The sequence below is a fragment of the Erpetoichthys calabaricus genome, chromosome 2 (assembly GCF_900747795.2).
Source record: "Erpetoichthys calabaricus chromosome 2, fErpCal1.3, whole genome shotgun sequence".
In the NCBI taxonomy this organism is placed as follows: domain Eukaryota; kingdom Metazoa; phylum Chordata; class Cladistia; order Polypteriformes; family Polypteridae; genus Erpetoichthys; species Erpetoichthys calabaricus.
Window position 1 is genome coordinate 249,046,348 of NC_041395.2, and position 14,781 is coordinate 249,061,128.

Sequence of the window (14,781 nt, forward strand, 5' to 3'; positions counted from 1 at the left end):
GTGACGCCTGGCATTCACACCAAACAGTTCAATCATTGTCTCATCAGACCAGAGATTTTCTTTCTCATGGTCTGAGAGTCCTTCAGGTGCCTTTTGGCAAACTCCAGGCGGGCTGCCATGTGCCATTTACTAAGGAGTGGCTTCCGTCTGGCCACTCTACCATACAGGCCTGATTGGTGGATTGCTGCAGAGATGGTTGTCCTTCTGGAAGATTCTCCTCTCTCCACAAAGGACCTCTGGAGCTCTGACAGAGTGACCATCGGGTTCTTGGTCACCTCCCTGACTAAGGCCCTTCTCCCACGATCGCTCAGTTTAGATGGCTGGCCAGCTCTAGGAAGTCCTGGTGGTTTCGAACTTCTTCCACTTACGGATGATGGAGGCCACTGTGCTCATTGGGACCTTCAAAGCAGCAGAAATTTTTCTGTAACCTTCCCCAGATATGTGCCTCGAGACAATCCTGTCTTGGAGGTCTACAGACAATTCCTTTGACTTCATGCTTGGTTTGTGCTCTGACATGAACTGTCAACTGTGGGACCTTATATAGACAGGTGTGTGCCTTTCCAGATCATGTCCAGTCAACTGAATTTACCACAGGTGTACTCCAATTAAGCTGCAGAAACATCTAAAAGATGATCAGGGGAAACAGGATGCACCTGAGCTCAATTTCAAGCTTCACGGCAAAGGCTGTGAATACTTATGTACATGTGCTTTCTCAGTTTTTTTATTTTTAATAAATTTGCAAAAACCTCAAGTAAACTTTTTTCACGTTGTCATTATGGGGTGTTGTGTGTAGAATTCTGAGGAAAAAAATGAATTTAATCCATTTTGGAATAAGGCTGTAACATAACGAAATTTGGAAAAAGTGATGCGCTGTGAATACTTTCCGGATGCACTATATATGCATTTGATTTGCTTTGTTGCTAAGTAGAATAGTTTGTTGTGTCGTATAAAAATTTTATGTTTTCTTTTTATTGTTATAGTCATATGGAAACGATACAGTGCATTGTCCGGCTTTAACATCCACATTTAATATAAATTAACTTTTTGGGGTATATTTATTTAATAGATGAAAGTAAACTGATTTGAATTAATTTTAATGTATCTGAGTCTAAATAGTTCACTGACCATGGCTGCGGCATTAAATGCCTTGAACAAGGACAAAATGGCATCGCCACCAGCTGGGAGACCAACCTATGACTTTGTCCTTCAGATCATTAAATACTGCACATCGCCTCACATTGCTTTCATAAAATCACCTTAAATTAAAATATATATTTTGCCAATATATACTGCTCAAAACAATCAGAAACAGACTTCATGAGGGTTGCCTGAGGGCCCAACGTCCTCTAGTGGGCCCTGTGCTTACTGCCCGACACTGTGGAGCTCGATTGGCATTTGCCATAGAATACCATAATTGGCAGGTCCACCACTGGCGCCCTCTGCTTTTCACAGATGAGAGCAGGTTCACCTTGAGCACATGTAACAGACGTAAAAGGGTCTGGAGATCGTTCAGCATGACCAGTTTGGTGGTGAGACAGTGATGGTCTGGGGAGGAATATCCGTGGAGGGACGCACAGACCTCTACTGGCTAGACAACAGTACCTTGACTGCCATTAGGTATCGGGATGAAATCCTTGGACCCATTGTCAGACCCTATGCTGGTGCAGTGGGTCCTGGGTTCCTCGTGGTGCATGACAATGCCCAGCTTCATGTGGCGAGAATATGTAGGCAGTTTCTGGAGGATGAAGGAATTGATACCATTGACTGTCCCCCACACTCGCCTGATCTAAACCCAATAGAACATCTCTGGGACATTATGTTTTGGTACATCCGACGCTGCCAGGTTGCACCTCAGACTGTCCAGGAGCTCAGTGATGCCCTGGTCCAGATATGGGAGGAGATACCCCAGGACCCCATCCGTTGTCAGGCATGCATACAAGCACATGGGGGCCATACAAACTCCTGAGTATGACTTTGAGATGTTGCGATGAAATTTTGCCAAAATGGCCTAGCCTGCCGCATCATTTTTTCACTTTGATTTTCGGGGTGTCTTTGAATTCAGCCCTCTGTAGGTTGATAATTTTAATTTCCATCAAACAATGTGGCATCCTTTCGTTCCTAACACATTACCCAGTTCATATCAGTATAGATATCCAGCATGATTTTTTTTACATTGAGATCTGATGTATTTTCAAAGTGTTCATTTAATTTTTTTGAGCAGTTTATATTTGGACCAACCCTTTTTTGAAATCATCAGAATTTAAAAGTACATATGGTACACCATACTAAAAAGTGACTAAAATAAAAATATATTTTTGTCTTAAGACTGTATCTAAATCAAAATCAAACAGCAAAAGTGATCCTGTAAAATATCCCAAGTGAATAATGAACAGCATGTTTTTCATTTTAAAAACTGATTTGAGTTACTGGTTACAAAGAGATAGTTGTTTTACTAAAGTCATTCGTTTTTGTTAACAAATATTATATGTTAAAATAGTTAAATGAAAGCAAAAACATTTTAAAATAAAAAATTATATTCATTAATTTCCACTGCACATTCACAGGAAAGTAATAAAATGAAAATGTAAGATGTAATTTTACTAATTTACGAAATACTTATAAAAAAGTAATCAATGACGGGTGTGCTACTCCAGTTTCTCCATTTCCAGTAATCAGGTGTGGCCACTAAAGGGCACTGCAGCTCCTCAAACCCAGAAAAGAAGTGGAGTCACGCAATCAAAAGGCTTCAACAAACGTGGTTTTATTCAATCCAATACCTTAAACAGGTTTCAATTCTCCTTTAACAGATTGTCTTCCACAATAACTCCTCCATCTCTCCTCCAGGCAAGCTTTGTCCACTTCCTCCCGACTCTGCTCACCTGGATGAGGCTGGATGGCCCCTTTTATCCCAGGACCCGGGAGTCCTTCCAGTGTCAAGTGACTACAACCTGGCAGCACTTCCGGGTCAGGTGGAACCTCCTCTGAGACTGCATGTCCCAAGGTGCCCTGCGGGATATGAATGGAAGCTTTGCCCGAGGGAACCCATCACCTAGCATATTGAGGGAAAAAACAGCCCCCAGAGACGGTCCTTCCCCGTCTTTCCATTTTATCCTGGCCAGGAAAGGTTCTGACAACACATCTGGCCAGGACACCTGTCCATCCATCTAGAGCTTCCCTACTGGGTAAGGAACCTTCTTCTTTCTTGGTCGGGATGCCTGCCCATCCACCTGGGGCCTCTCGTCCAGGTAAGGAACTTTCCCCTCTCCTGGCCAGGACGCCCATCCATCCCATTTGACACTTACACTACATGTATATAATACAGTATGTATTTATGACTTACTTTCTGAATGCAGTGCAAATATATAGCAAAATTCCAGTTATCGTGTAAATAAATGTAGGCCTTGCAGATACTTATATTTTTGTATAAATGAGTATAAAAGGCATTTTTTATTAAATTATTCAGTGAACACTGTGTGCACTCTCTCAGCTGATCCTACTCACCCTCAGGAAGTGATGGTCCTTGGTCCCCTCGGTTTGTGCTCTTACCACATGGCCCTTGTTGCCAGTCACACTGATTCTCAATGCAAAACAACTCACTAGGGGACTGAAGCAAAAAATAAAAATCAATGACTTACAAGCTAACACTTGCATAGGATAAAGCTGGACAGATGAATTCACAAACAAGACTGCCTGCTTTCACACTTTAAAGGTGGCAGATGCACAGCTCATTAGATATCTAAACACTGAATCTCACCAGTGAGTTGGCATAACACCAAAGTAACACATCTTTTACTAGTAATAAGCTTGAAATAAATATAGTGAAAAATTACTGCTTAATGAGAAATTACATTAAACCAACACACAGAAACCTGTGATGTGAACAGATATGTTAACTGTTTAGCTAATTCAAGATAGAGATTTTTTTGCCATCAGTTGTTGAAAGTTACTGACAAAATTTTAAAAAATGAGTGAAACACAGAAAACAATGGCACCTACATTAATTAACAGTGAATCATTATTGTGCAGAGAAATTTGAAATTCTCTTATTTTTGAATGTAGAAGTGACACTGCAAATGAAATTATTCACAATGAATCATTCATGCCATCCAGAATCTAATTATGTATTTTTATTTTGTTGCCTTGAGTAAGGGTATTTTTTCAATAATGTAATAATAATGATTACCTGTGTAAAATGAAGACCTGCTCATAAGTCAGATCTTCATGTAAATATTCATGTTCCATGACTGAAATACCCATAGATATAACTTGACTTGGCCCACTTTTAATCCTATGTAAAAGATGGAAGATATATTGCATTTACTCCTAATACACCTCTGCTTCAGTATCTCCACTGGCTCTCAGATGCTGTGAAGATCCACTTCAAAACTCTTGTTTTGACGTTTGGTTCTCTGAATGGTTCTGCTCCTCAACAACAACAACATTTATTTATATAGCACATTTTCATACAAAAAGTAGCTCAAAGTGCTTTACATAATGAAGAGAAGAAAAATAAAAGACAAAATAAGAAATTAAAATAAGACCACATTAGTTAACATAGAAAGGAGTAAGGTCCGATGGCCAGGGTGGACAGAAAAACAAAAAAAAACTCCAGAAGGCTGGAGAAAAAAATAAAATCTGTAGGGGTTCCAGGCCACGAGACCGCCCAGTCCCCCCTGGGCATTCTACCTAACATAAATGAAATAGTCCTCTTTGTAGTTCGGGTTTTTCACGGAGTCACTTGATGCCGATGGTCATACAAACTTCTGGCATTTAATCCATCCATCATCCATCAACATCTCCAGTCTCCATATGGGACTCCAAGTTTCCCTTCAAGATGTCTCCATTCTGGCTCTGCCTGTCTGCTGACCATCCCTCCTCTTTCATGCCATGCCAAGAATGGACAGTTTTTCTCCATTTTTGCTCCAAAGCTGAGGAACAATCTCAGTTTGTCAATTTAAACTGCACCCAATTCAGTCATGTTTCGGCATCTTTTGAAAATGCAACCTTTAATTATGGTGTGTTGGCACTGCTTAGTCCAGTGTTTCCCAACCTCGGTCCTGGGGGAATACTGTGGCTGCAAGTTTTTGTTCCAACCAGCTTCTGTTTTTAATTGGACTCCTGGGCTAATTATGTGATGTGTTATTTCCCAAGTTCTGTGTTTTGGGAACAATATAGAAATTAGAAAACGAAGTTTGGTAAAATATATATATATTAAATTACCAAGCAAAAGAGAGTTAAGCATTTAAATCTATAGCAAAAGCAGAAATATTTGTAAATGTCTTATAAATATAAAAATCATGCTGCTGTGCTTTTCTGAATGTAGAATAAAAGAAAAATAATACTAGCTAATTAAATGAGATCCATGTTATCAGGTGTTGTCACTGATTAGGAATCTGGTTGGAACAAAAACCTGCAGCCACAGTGTGCCCCCAGGACCGAGGTTGGGAAACACTGGCTTAGTCTTTTACAGGATATCTGCTGTTGTACTGCTTTAGACATCAAATATTTTTTGTTACCTATCATTGAAACATGTGGAAATAAGAATTAAACATTATAAAAAACTCATATCTATCATTTTATTTTTCTATGTCCAATTAGAATAATGTGACCATACGTCTCGTTTTGAACGGGATCATCCCGTTTTTAGGTAGCCTATCCCGTTGTCCCCAAGCACAGCTTCGGGAATGTTTCAACTGAAAGTCATTGGGTGGAATTGTTCAAACACTTTCACACCAATAATTTGAATCATACGAACTTTCATATAATTATTGAATATATTTTATGTCTGCCCGGTACTAATGCACCCGTAGAAAGAGTCTTCTCTCTTATGAATAAGTTGTGGACGAGCGAAAAAACACAGTTGTAAGTTGCAGTTCTTAAAGCAATGTTAATTACCAAAGTAAATTTTAAGAAATACTGCCAAGAATTTCATTCTTATTCGAAATCAACACCAAATATACTTAAGCAAATTCGTTCTTCAGAAAAATATAAGACCACATAAATTATTTATTTTCATGTTTTCATTCCTGTTCTTTTCATTAATAAATAAAACCTATGAAAAAATATGGGTTTTCTTGAATACACATAGTATTACCTAAAAATTAGTAGATGTCCCGTTTTGAGGAAAAAAATAAACGGTCACGTTAAATTAGAAAGAAAAAATCATGTCATAAGTGTTGTAAAATGTCAGAGTAGTGTATCATATGATTTCTGACCTTGTACAATGTTATTAGACTATGGGAGAAAAATTGAAGTAACTAAATATGATTTTTAACAGACTAGAATTTAAACAGGAAAAACCCATTAGTGTGTCATTGAAGATTTTTGGCAATGTCTACTAGCTATTACATTATGCCATATTTTATGTGCATAATAATCATGTTATTTTTTTCAGGTATAGTAATAAAATAGAACAGAATGTTACAGAAAAAAAAATGAATGTGAGCATCAATAGGCTTTGCGCCCTAGTAACCAAGTTACCCAAACTATTCTTTAACATTTCAGTAATTATACTAGTCAGAAGTAAAATTTTTACCACCACTCCACTACCTAAAGAAATTCCTAACAAACTCTAAAACAATATGATGTCAGGCAGTTTTCACAGGGTTACTGAGTAGTTTATAATGCTATTGGGCTTCACAAAATCACATCTACAGTATATTGGCAGAATAGTCAGCCATGAGAAGTGACCATGTTGGAAAAATCATCTCAAAGGCAAGGCATTTTGAACAACATCCGGGCTCTTAAGATAATCACTGGGCAAAATAGGATTATGGCAGAGTAAGTTAAAAACATCACTATGATTGCTTTCTTCATGCTAAAATACCTGAAAAGTTTTGAAACAACTTTGCATGGACAAATGAGTCAAACATAGCATTTACCCTGTTACATTGAAATAAAGGCTAACACTGAATTCCACTGAATTTTATACCTACGCTCAAGCATGTTGGTGGTAGGATCATGAAAGTTATGAAAATCATGACTAGCTATCATGCTGTCATTAAAAGATCCATGAATACTGTCATTTATCAGAAGATTCCTTAGGAAGCTGGGTCATGGCATGAAATTGACCAAAAACACATAAGCTAGTCTAAATCAGGAGATCTCTCTCTATATTTTTCTGTTTGTTTAACAACCGTTGTCTGGGTGCACCCAGGTTAACCCTTTGCTGGCCTTTATGATGCCATACTCTCTTAATGAATTGTTTTAACAACACAAGAAATATGGTGAGTTTTGTCTAACCCCAGGTCACATGGGTCAAGTCTAAATCAGAATGGCTGAAGAAAAAAAGTGAATGTTTTACAATGGCTTGGTCAAAGACCAAATCTAAACCCCTTTTTATGGTAAGACCCTAAATAAGCAGATCATGCTTTAAATCCCACAAATGCTGTGTTGATATAGTACTGTAAGGAGGCATGAGGTAAAATTATCTCAACAAATCTGATATAATGATAAATATCTGGCTATGCTTGCTGTTGCTGAAAGTGTCAGAATCAATGAGTGTAAGAGAGTAATTTTTCACAAATTTTATTGGCTGTTATTTTACTTTCTTCAATAAATGAAATAAGTATGTATCAACATTTAGTGTTTTTATATACTCAGAGTGGTAATTGTCCAGTATTAGTTAATACACTGCACTGAGAAAATAATGCTGAAAATCAGATAGGGCAATTACTTTTCTCACTACTTTATGTAAGCACCTCTTACATGTTAATATTTCTCTGTCGTCTTAAATAAACATGAAGAAGTACTGTTTCGATATAATGTCTTTTCAAACTATGAGAATGTTTATGCAGCTTGAAGTGATGTGTTAAGATTTTTAAAATGGGAAATGTGTCATTTAAAATGTAAATGGTTGTTCATTTTTGACTGTTAATAGCCAGTCTTGGTGCTGCACTTGGGTTTTGTATCTGACGCTTTTAGGATACATTTGGGGTTTATGTAAATGGATGTTTTGTTAGGATTAGCCTCTTGAGAACATTTTAATGGAAGTTTTATTCAGTTTTCAGAAACGCAAGACAGGGTATAAATAGTCTGAAAGTCCTGTTCTTGTCTTACTGGTCTGGGAAACACATATATGCAGTGAAGTTGTATTTAGATACTTTGAGTCTTACTGTTTATTAATCTTATTTTTTCACCATTTTTACAGCTGTTGGATGGCATGGGAACCTAGCCTTGGAGCATTTTACGGTCCAGTGGCATTTATCGTTTTGGTCACTTGCATATATTTCCTCTGCACATTTATACAACTAAGACGCCATCCTGAACGGAAATATGAACTGAAGGAAATGACCGAGGAGCAGCAGAGATTAGCAGCCTCAGAAGTAGGCCACTGTCACATGGCAGATACAGGATCTGTGTCTCAGACCACTTGCTCTGTGATTTCTGCATCGATGCTGGAAAATGAGCACTCATTTAAAGCTCAGCTTCGAACAACAGCATTTACTTTATTCTTATTCATCACTACCTGGACATTTGGAGCTCTTGCAGTCTCTCAGGGTCATTTCTTGGACATGATTTTTAGTTGTTTATATGGGGCTTTCTCTGTAACATTGGGACTTTTTATTTTGATCCATCACTGTGCAAAAAGGGATGATGTTTGGCATTGTTGGTGGTCCTGTTGTCCATCAAGAAGGAACACGTATTCCGTGCAGGTGAATGTCCGTCCAAAGGTAAATGTGAATGGAGATACAAAGGTTCACTCTCACTGTCTCTTGGACTCTCCGTGTCCTGGAAAAGCAGTCCCAGGATATAACCAGTCAGTTTCTGGACCATGCAAATTAACCAATCTTCAGACTGTGCAAAACCATGTGAATTGCCTTTCTCCCGTCACCCCATGCTGTGCTAATATGCACAGTGAGCAACTTATAGATGATGAACCCCATATTCATGTGCATTCAGAGGAAAATTTTCGGCCCAATATGCACATCCATAGATGTCTCAAAAGTAGGACTAAACCAAGGCACTTTACACGTCACAGGACTGCAGGAGACCGGGAGTATGCCTACCACATCCCTTCCAGCATTGATGGGAGTGTTCACAGCTCTCACACGGACAGCCCACGCAGTACGCATGAAGGCCACACCTGTCACCGACGAGGGTGCTGTGCTCAAGTAGACCCATTCCCTACAATAAGTCAGCCTGAAAGCAGTGAGGCCAGCACTGTTCTGTACGGCTGCAGTAAAATGCCTGATGAAGACACTGTGCACCATACGGCCCATTTAGAGATGCATCCGCGGAGACAATCGTTCCCTCAAAACCCACCTAATCAGAATGGAATGCTAAAAGGAAGTTTGCATGAAGGGCTTATGTACAGTTCAGATAGTACAGGAAATATTAGAACTGGCCCGTGGAAAAATGAAACTACTGTGTAGTTTATGGGCTTTGAATTACCTTCTTCTTTTGAAGTAACTCTGCATTCAGTTCCTGTACTCTTTTATTTTGTGTCTGTTTACATATTTTTATTCAGTAGTTAACCTCACCATGTTTGTACAACAACCTCACTAAAAGTGCAGTATTATTCAGTTCATTTCTCTGTCGGTTACACCATTCTTCTTTTCACTTCTAATGAATTCAAAAGGGCACGAGTGAAGAAATGCATTTAACCTCAAATAATATTAAAACACACACACACACTTGTATTAAGAATAACCGGATGAAATTATGTAGAAAACATTTGCTTGGCTACTTGGATGTGAGACTTTTTATCTGAATCACAGACTTGATTTCCTTTTCTATTTAAAAATATGAGAGTATATTTGTATGTTTGTGAAAGATGAACTATTCCAAGAGGCAGTGTTCTCAGAACTGGAATTAGAATTTTTTTTTATGTGTGTGTGTGTTTATTCCTCAGTCAGGCACATTGTGTGACGGAGAATTTAGCTGTATTTTGCTAAAATTATATATATATATATATATATATATATATATATATATACACACACCAGCAGTCAAGAATTAATTGCATTTTCTTTTCTTAACTTATGCATATTATACTGTGAAACATCATTAAAAATGAAAACTCATACATTCCTTTTTATATATTTTTTCATTAAGGCTGATAAAGTATACAAGAGATGCTGCCTCTTAGAAAACTGTTATGCTGCTTAGCCTGTAAACAATTACATTTAGTATTCAGTCTGTGTAATGTCTCAGTATCCACCCAGAAAGATGTATTAAATTACATTGTCACTGTTAGATCAATGGTGCTTCAATGGTTGTATCTTGCATGGCACATGTCAGGGTAAACCATTCGCTGTTTTAGTGTTATATGTGAAAAACAACAGTATTGTGAAAGGCTGTGATATAATGTTGATATTTAATGTTACAGCGTTATGAAACCACAAAAAATCACTGCACTATCTAATGTGGAAAGCCACAGTGTGTAGAAACAATATTACAGCAGTATTAGAAAGCCACACTAGCGGTTGGTTGTTCATTATTTTAATACAACGCATGCAGTGCTTGTTGTATGTAGCTATGTACAGTGTTTCTGCAATTGCTTCCAGTAAAATCGGGATTCATATTAGCTAAATGAGTCTGTCCTTGAGAATTACCTGTACTCTTTTAAACCACATTTCTTTTAATATTTATAGCTTTTTGGTTGTGCCTTTGCAGCATTAGGTAATGAAGGATTAGAGTGTTTGTGGAGCCACTCCATTCAGTCTGATAAAAATACAAATATAATTTGGTCAGAGGTTTATAATACTTACTTTTACGAACCCTTGCATTAGGTGGTGTTTTGTCTCCCAACATCTGACATTGTAGTTTAGATATAGTCATCTCTTCACATATTTGCATGATGTGTGAAAAAAGATACTAATGAAATCAACATAAAAAAAAAACTTGATTAAAGGGGAGTTCAAAGTACATGTCTCATGAAACTCCTTTAAAGTAGCATGATGATGGGTTTAAAACATTCTGCAATCATTTACTTATGTAACTGGTTTTATTATATATATTTTTGTATAAACATGTTGACATTCTTATTTAATAAATAAAAAAAAACTAAAGTTATGCAGGGTGTTCCACCAGGTATACTATGATTAAAGTGTTGATGATTTTTCTCTCTTTAGATGTTTTGCTTTCAGGCTGACAATATTAAATTTTGTTTTGCTGGAAATGCTGTAGATAACTGGGATGGAGCAGCAGGAACAAAAAATGTGTATTTTCAAAGAACTTATACTAGAAATAACTACCTGAAGGAAGAAGAGTCGGGTATATTTCAGGCAAAAATAAATCTTCCTGCTCATTTTGCTATTTATTTTTTATCAGAATGGGAACTACTCAAACCTGGTTAAGCAGCAATGTCTCTGTACTCTTTCCGTGAGTTTGACCGCTTGTCAGTTTTACTTATAATTCACTTAGTTTTATACTTAAAATTTGAATGGTGAATTTTGGCTTTATTTAAAATCACTTTTAATTATTTTATTTTATTCTGTTTTACCAGGTCCCATTATATGCTAAAAGCAATTAAGTGTTGAGTGGACACTGCTGGTTTAAAAAAAAAAAAAAAAACAATTTCTTCTTCCTTCACAACGATAGCCTCCTCATCCCTCCATAGCATTTTGAAAAATACGGTATGGATCTGAGGAAAGTTAAAACAGAGGAGTTATGACAGCAAGACAAGTACGTGGCAATATTTCTTAGAATACCAAAGGTAAAACAAAATCCACAAAATAAAGTTAAACTGGGATTTCATTTACTGGTGGAATTAACTTTCTGATTACCAGATTCAGAATTTCCAGCTTCCCTTCACTTGCCACAGTAATAATTGTAATAGTAATGAGTGAAACAGGTAAGTTTCAAGCCGCATACACTATTCATTTTGCAGGCAAGTTTTAAAACTGTGAAATGCTCAAGTTTTTTGAAGGGTGGAAAGAATGGAATACTGCCTATGAAAGCCCCATTCATACTTGCATCTTTATTATTTTCTTCAGCTGCATAATGCACATAATTCATTGCACACTAGTGAAAGAAATTATATTTATGCTCTCATTCAAATCACCACGGAAGAGTGCAATGTTTTGTTTTTTTTAAAATGCGACATACTACATATTTTCCACACAAAAATGCAACAAAATGAGTCGGGTGCGTTTTTTTCACTATAGATCTTTTTTCAGATACTAAATGACAAGCAGATACATGCAGAATAAATGTATTAAAATGCTTCCAGACAAGAGCTTTTAAAAGCCTTTCTTTTTGTGTCAGTGGCACGAATTTAGCAGGAAGTGGAACAGTTTTTGTATAACTAATTGTTTGCTTAGGGAAACACTCATTTTTGCTGTGAATTGTTTTACTCGTTACTGATTATTCTTCTTCTTCTTCTTTCGGCTCCTCCCATTAGGGGTTGCCACAGCGGATCATCTTCTTCCATATCTTTGTGTCCTCTACATCTTGTTCTGTTACACCCATCACCTGCATGTCCTCTCTCACCACATCCATAAACCTTCACTTAGGCCTTCCTCTTTTTCTCTTCCCTGGCAGCTCTGTCCTACACATCCTTCTCCCAATATACCCAGCATCTCTCCTCTGCACATGTCCAAACCAACGTAATCTCGCCTCTCTGACTTTGTCTCCCAACCGTCCAACTTGAGCTGACCCTCTAATGTGCTCATGTCTAATCCTATCCATCCTCGTCACACCCAGTGCAAATCTTAGCATCTTTAACTCTGCTACCTCCAGCTCTGTCTTCTGCTTTCTGGTCAGTGCCACCGTCTCCAACCCATATAGCATAGCTGGTCTCACTACCGTCCTATAGACCTTCTCTTTCACTCTTGCTGATACCCATCTGTCACAAATTACTCCTGACACTTCTCCACCCATTCCACCCTGCCTGCACTTTCTTTTTCACCTCTCTTCCACAATCCCCATTACTCTGTACTGTTGATCCCAATTATTTAAACTCATCCACCTTTGCCAACTCTACTCCTTGCATCCTCACCATTCCACTGACCTCCCTCTCATTTACACCTGTATTCTGTCTTGTTCCTACAGACCTTCATTCCTCTCCTCTCTAGAGCATATCTCCACCTCTCCAGGGTCTCCTCAAACTACTCCCTACTATCGCTACAGATCACAATGTCATCAGCAAATGTCATAGTCCACGGGCACTCCTGTCTAATCTCATCTGTCAACCTGTCCATCACCATTGCAAATAAGAAAGGGCTCAGAGCCAATCCCTGTTGTAATCCCACCTCCAACTTGAATGCATCCGTCACTCCTACCGAAGACCTCACCACAGTCACACTTCCCTTGTTATTAATAATAATAAAATGCAGATTTACAGATCATAAAGTTACTGTCATCTGATAATGGCTTAGAAAGTTATACCACACAAAGTATACAGTATTTTTAGAGACCAATTTAGACGCATTTGAAAATTACTGTTCGGATATTTTTGCTCCTGCAGTAAAGTCCCAGTCTGAAACTGAAAAGAAAACTCAATATGATGTGGAAAAAAACAACACTTATTCATAGCATAGTTGCTGAGCCTCCCTGAATATGAAGGGGAGGTAGTGGACCTGAACCCACTAGGTTAATGCTCAGTATCTGAGTCCAACTGTTATTTACTTTTTGTCTCTTTGTTTATGAGCATTTTTGTTTGTTTGTTCAGATTAATTTTAAAGTGTACATTGTGAAATGTTTCATCATATCACACATTACGTGCACTCATCTGTAATGTATTATCTTTGGCTACTAAAGTGATACAAAAGCCTGCTTTCCAATGCCAACGCAACAATATTTTGCTTTTATATGCATAATGTACATTTTGAAAATGTCATAGAAACAGATTGATTTATGTGTTTGTGAATGTTAATGTTTTGTATTCTAAATCATTCTACCATCACTGGGCATTGCTCCACTGTTCCTTGCTATGTAGCTGGTCAGATATCCTGTGTTAGGATGAGGCAGTGCTACTGTGACAGACCCCAAAGTTAGCGTTCCACTTTTCTACATCTCCACAAATTCCAATAAATGTATTTTTTCACCATAATGTTATTTTTGGTCTATGTATGCACCACATATAACATTTAAACATGAAAATAAAACAATAGAATCAATACATATATTTCTATATTTTAATCTATTGTATTTAGTTTCATTTATTTAAGAGCTGTTCCTTGAAATTAGTTGGCATTTATTTTACTGTATGTGTTGCTGTGAATGTTTTAAGGTTGAAAATAAGTCACACTTTATTCCATCAGTGCCTGTTAAAATTTTTAAAAATTGAAATGTCCTTCCAAGGGAAGTTTGTCCGGATGCTTTAACATTCCACTGTAAATTGCAATTGTAAAAAAAAGTAATGAAAGGGAGCAGTTTTAGTTCAAGGACAATCATATAGGCAGTACTCTACTATACATATTTAGACAGTAAAGTCAAATTTATTATTTTCAAAATACCCTCAGACTATATACTTGAAATGAAAAGATGAATCAAAGCCAACATAAAATATGTCATCTTATATTTGTGGTCACTTCAGCATATATATGCTTCAACATTTTAGAACAACATCACATTTTGTTCCCCATCCCTTAATCTCATATGAGCACAAGCACTGGATCAGATTAACTTAAAAATATGCCCTGAACTGTTTGTGATATGTTGCTTTTCCCAAACTGTTATTTTTATGTTACTCTTTTTGGTTGTTACGCTTGTTTTAATAAAGTGATTAACTTAGCAGGTGACAATATACAAGGAGAAAAGAAAGCTAGAGTCACCAAATCATAACAGGCCTGGACAGATAAAGTTTACAACAACATTTATTTATACAGCACATTT

The 14,781-nt window shown here is 37.3% G+C and overlaps 1 protein-coding gene across 1 annotated transcript in view; it reads left to right on the forward strand.

Annotated features, from left to right (window-relative positions):
* LOC114646923 (adhesion G protein-coupled receptor A3) overlaps nt 1–13,996 on the forward strand; it is a 557,815-nt gene extending 543,819 nt beyond the window's left edge. Inside the window, exon 19 of the mRNA XM_028795327.2 lies at nt 8,150–13,996. Coding sequence (XP_028651160.2) covers nt 8,150–9,374 — 1,225 coding nt within the window. The 3' untranslated portion in view covers nt 9,375–13,996. The remainder of the gene's footprint in view (nt 1–8,149) is intronic.
* Nucleotides 13,997–14,781: the final 785 nt, after the last annotated feature.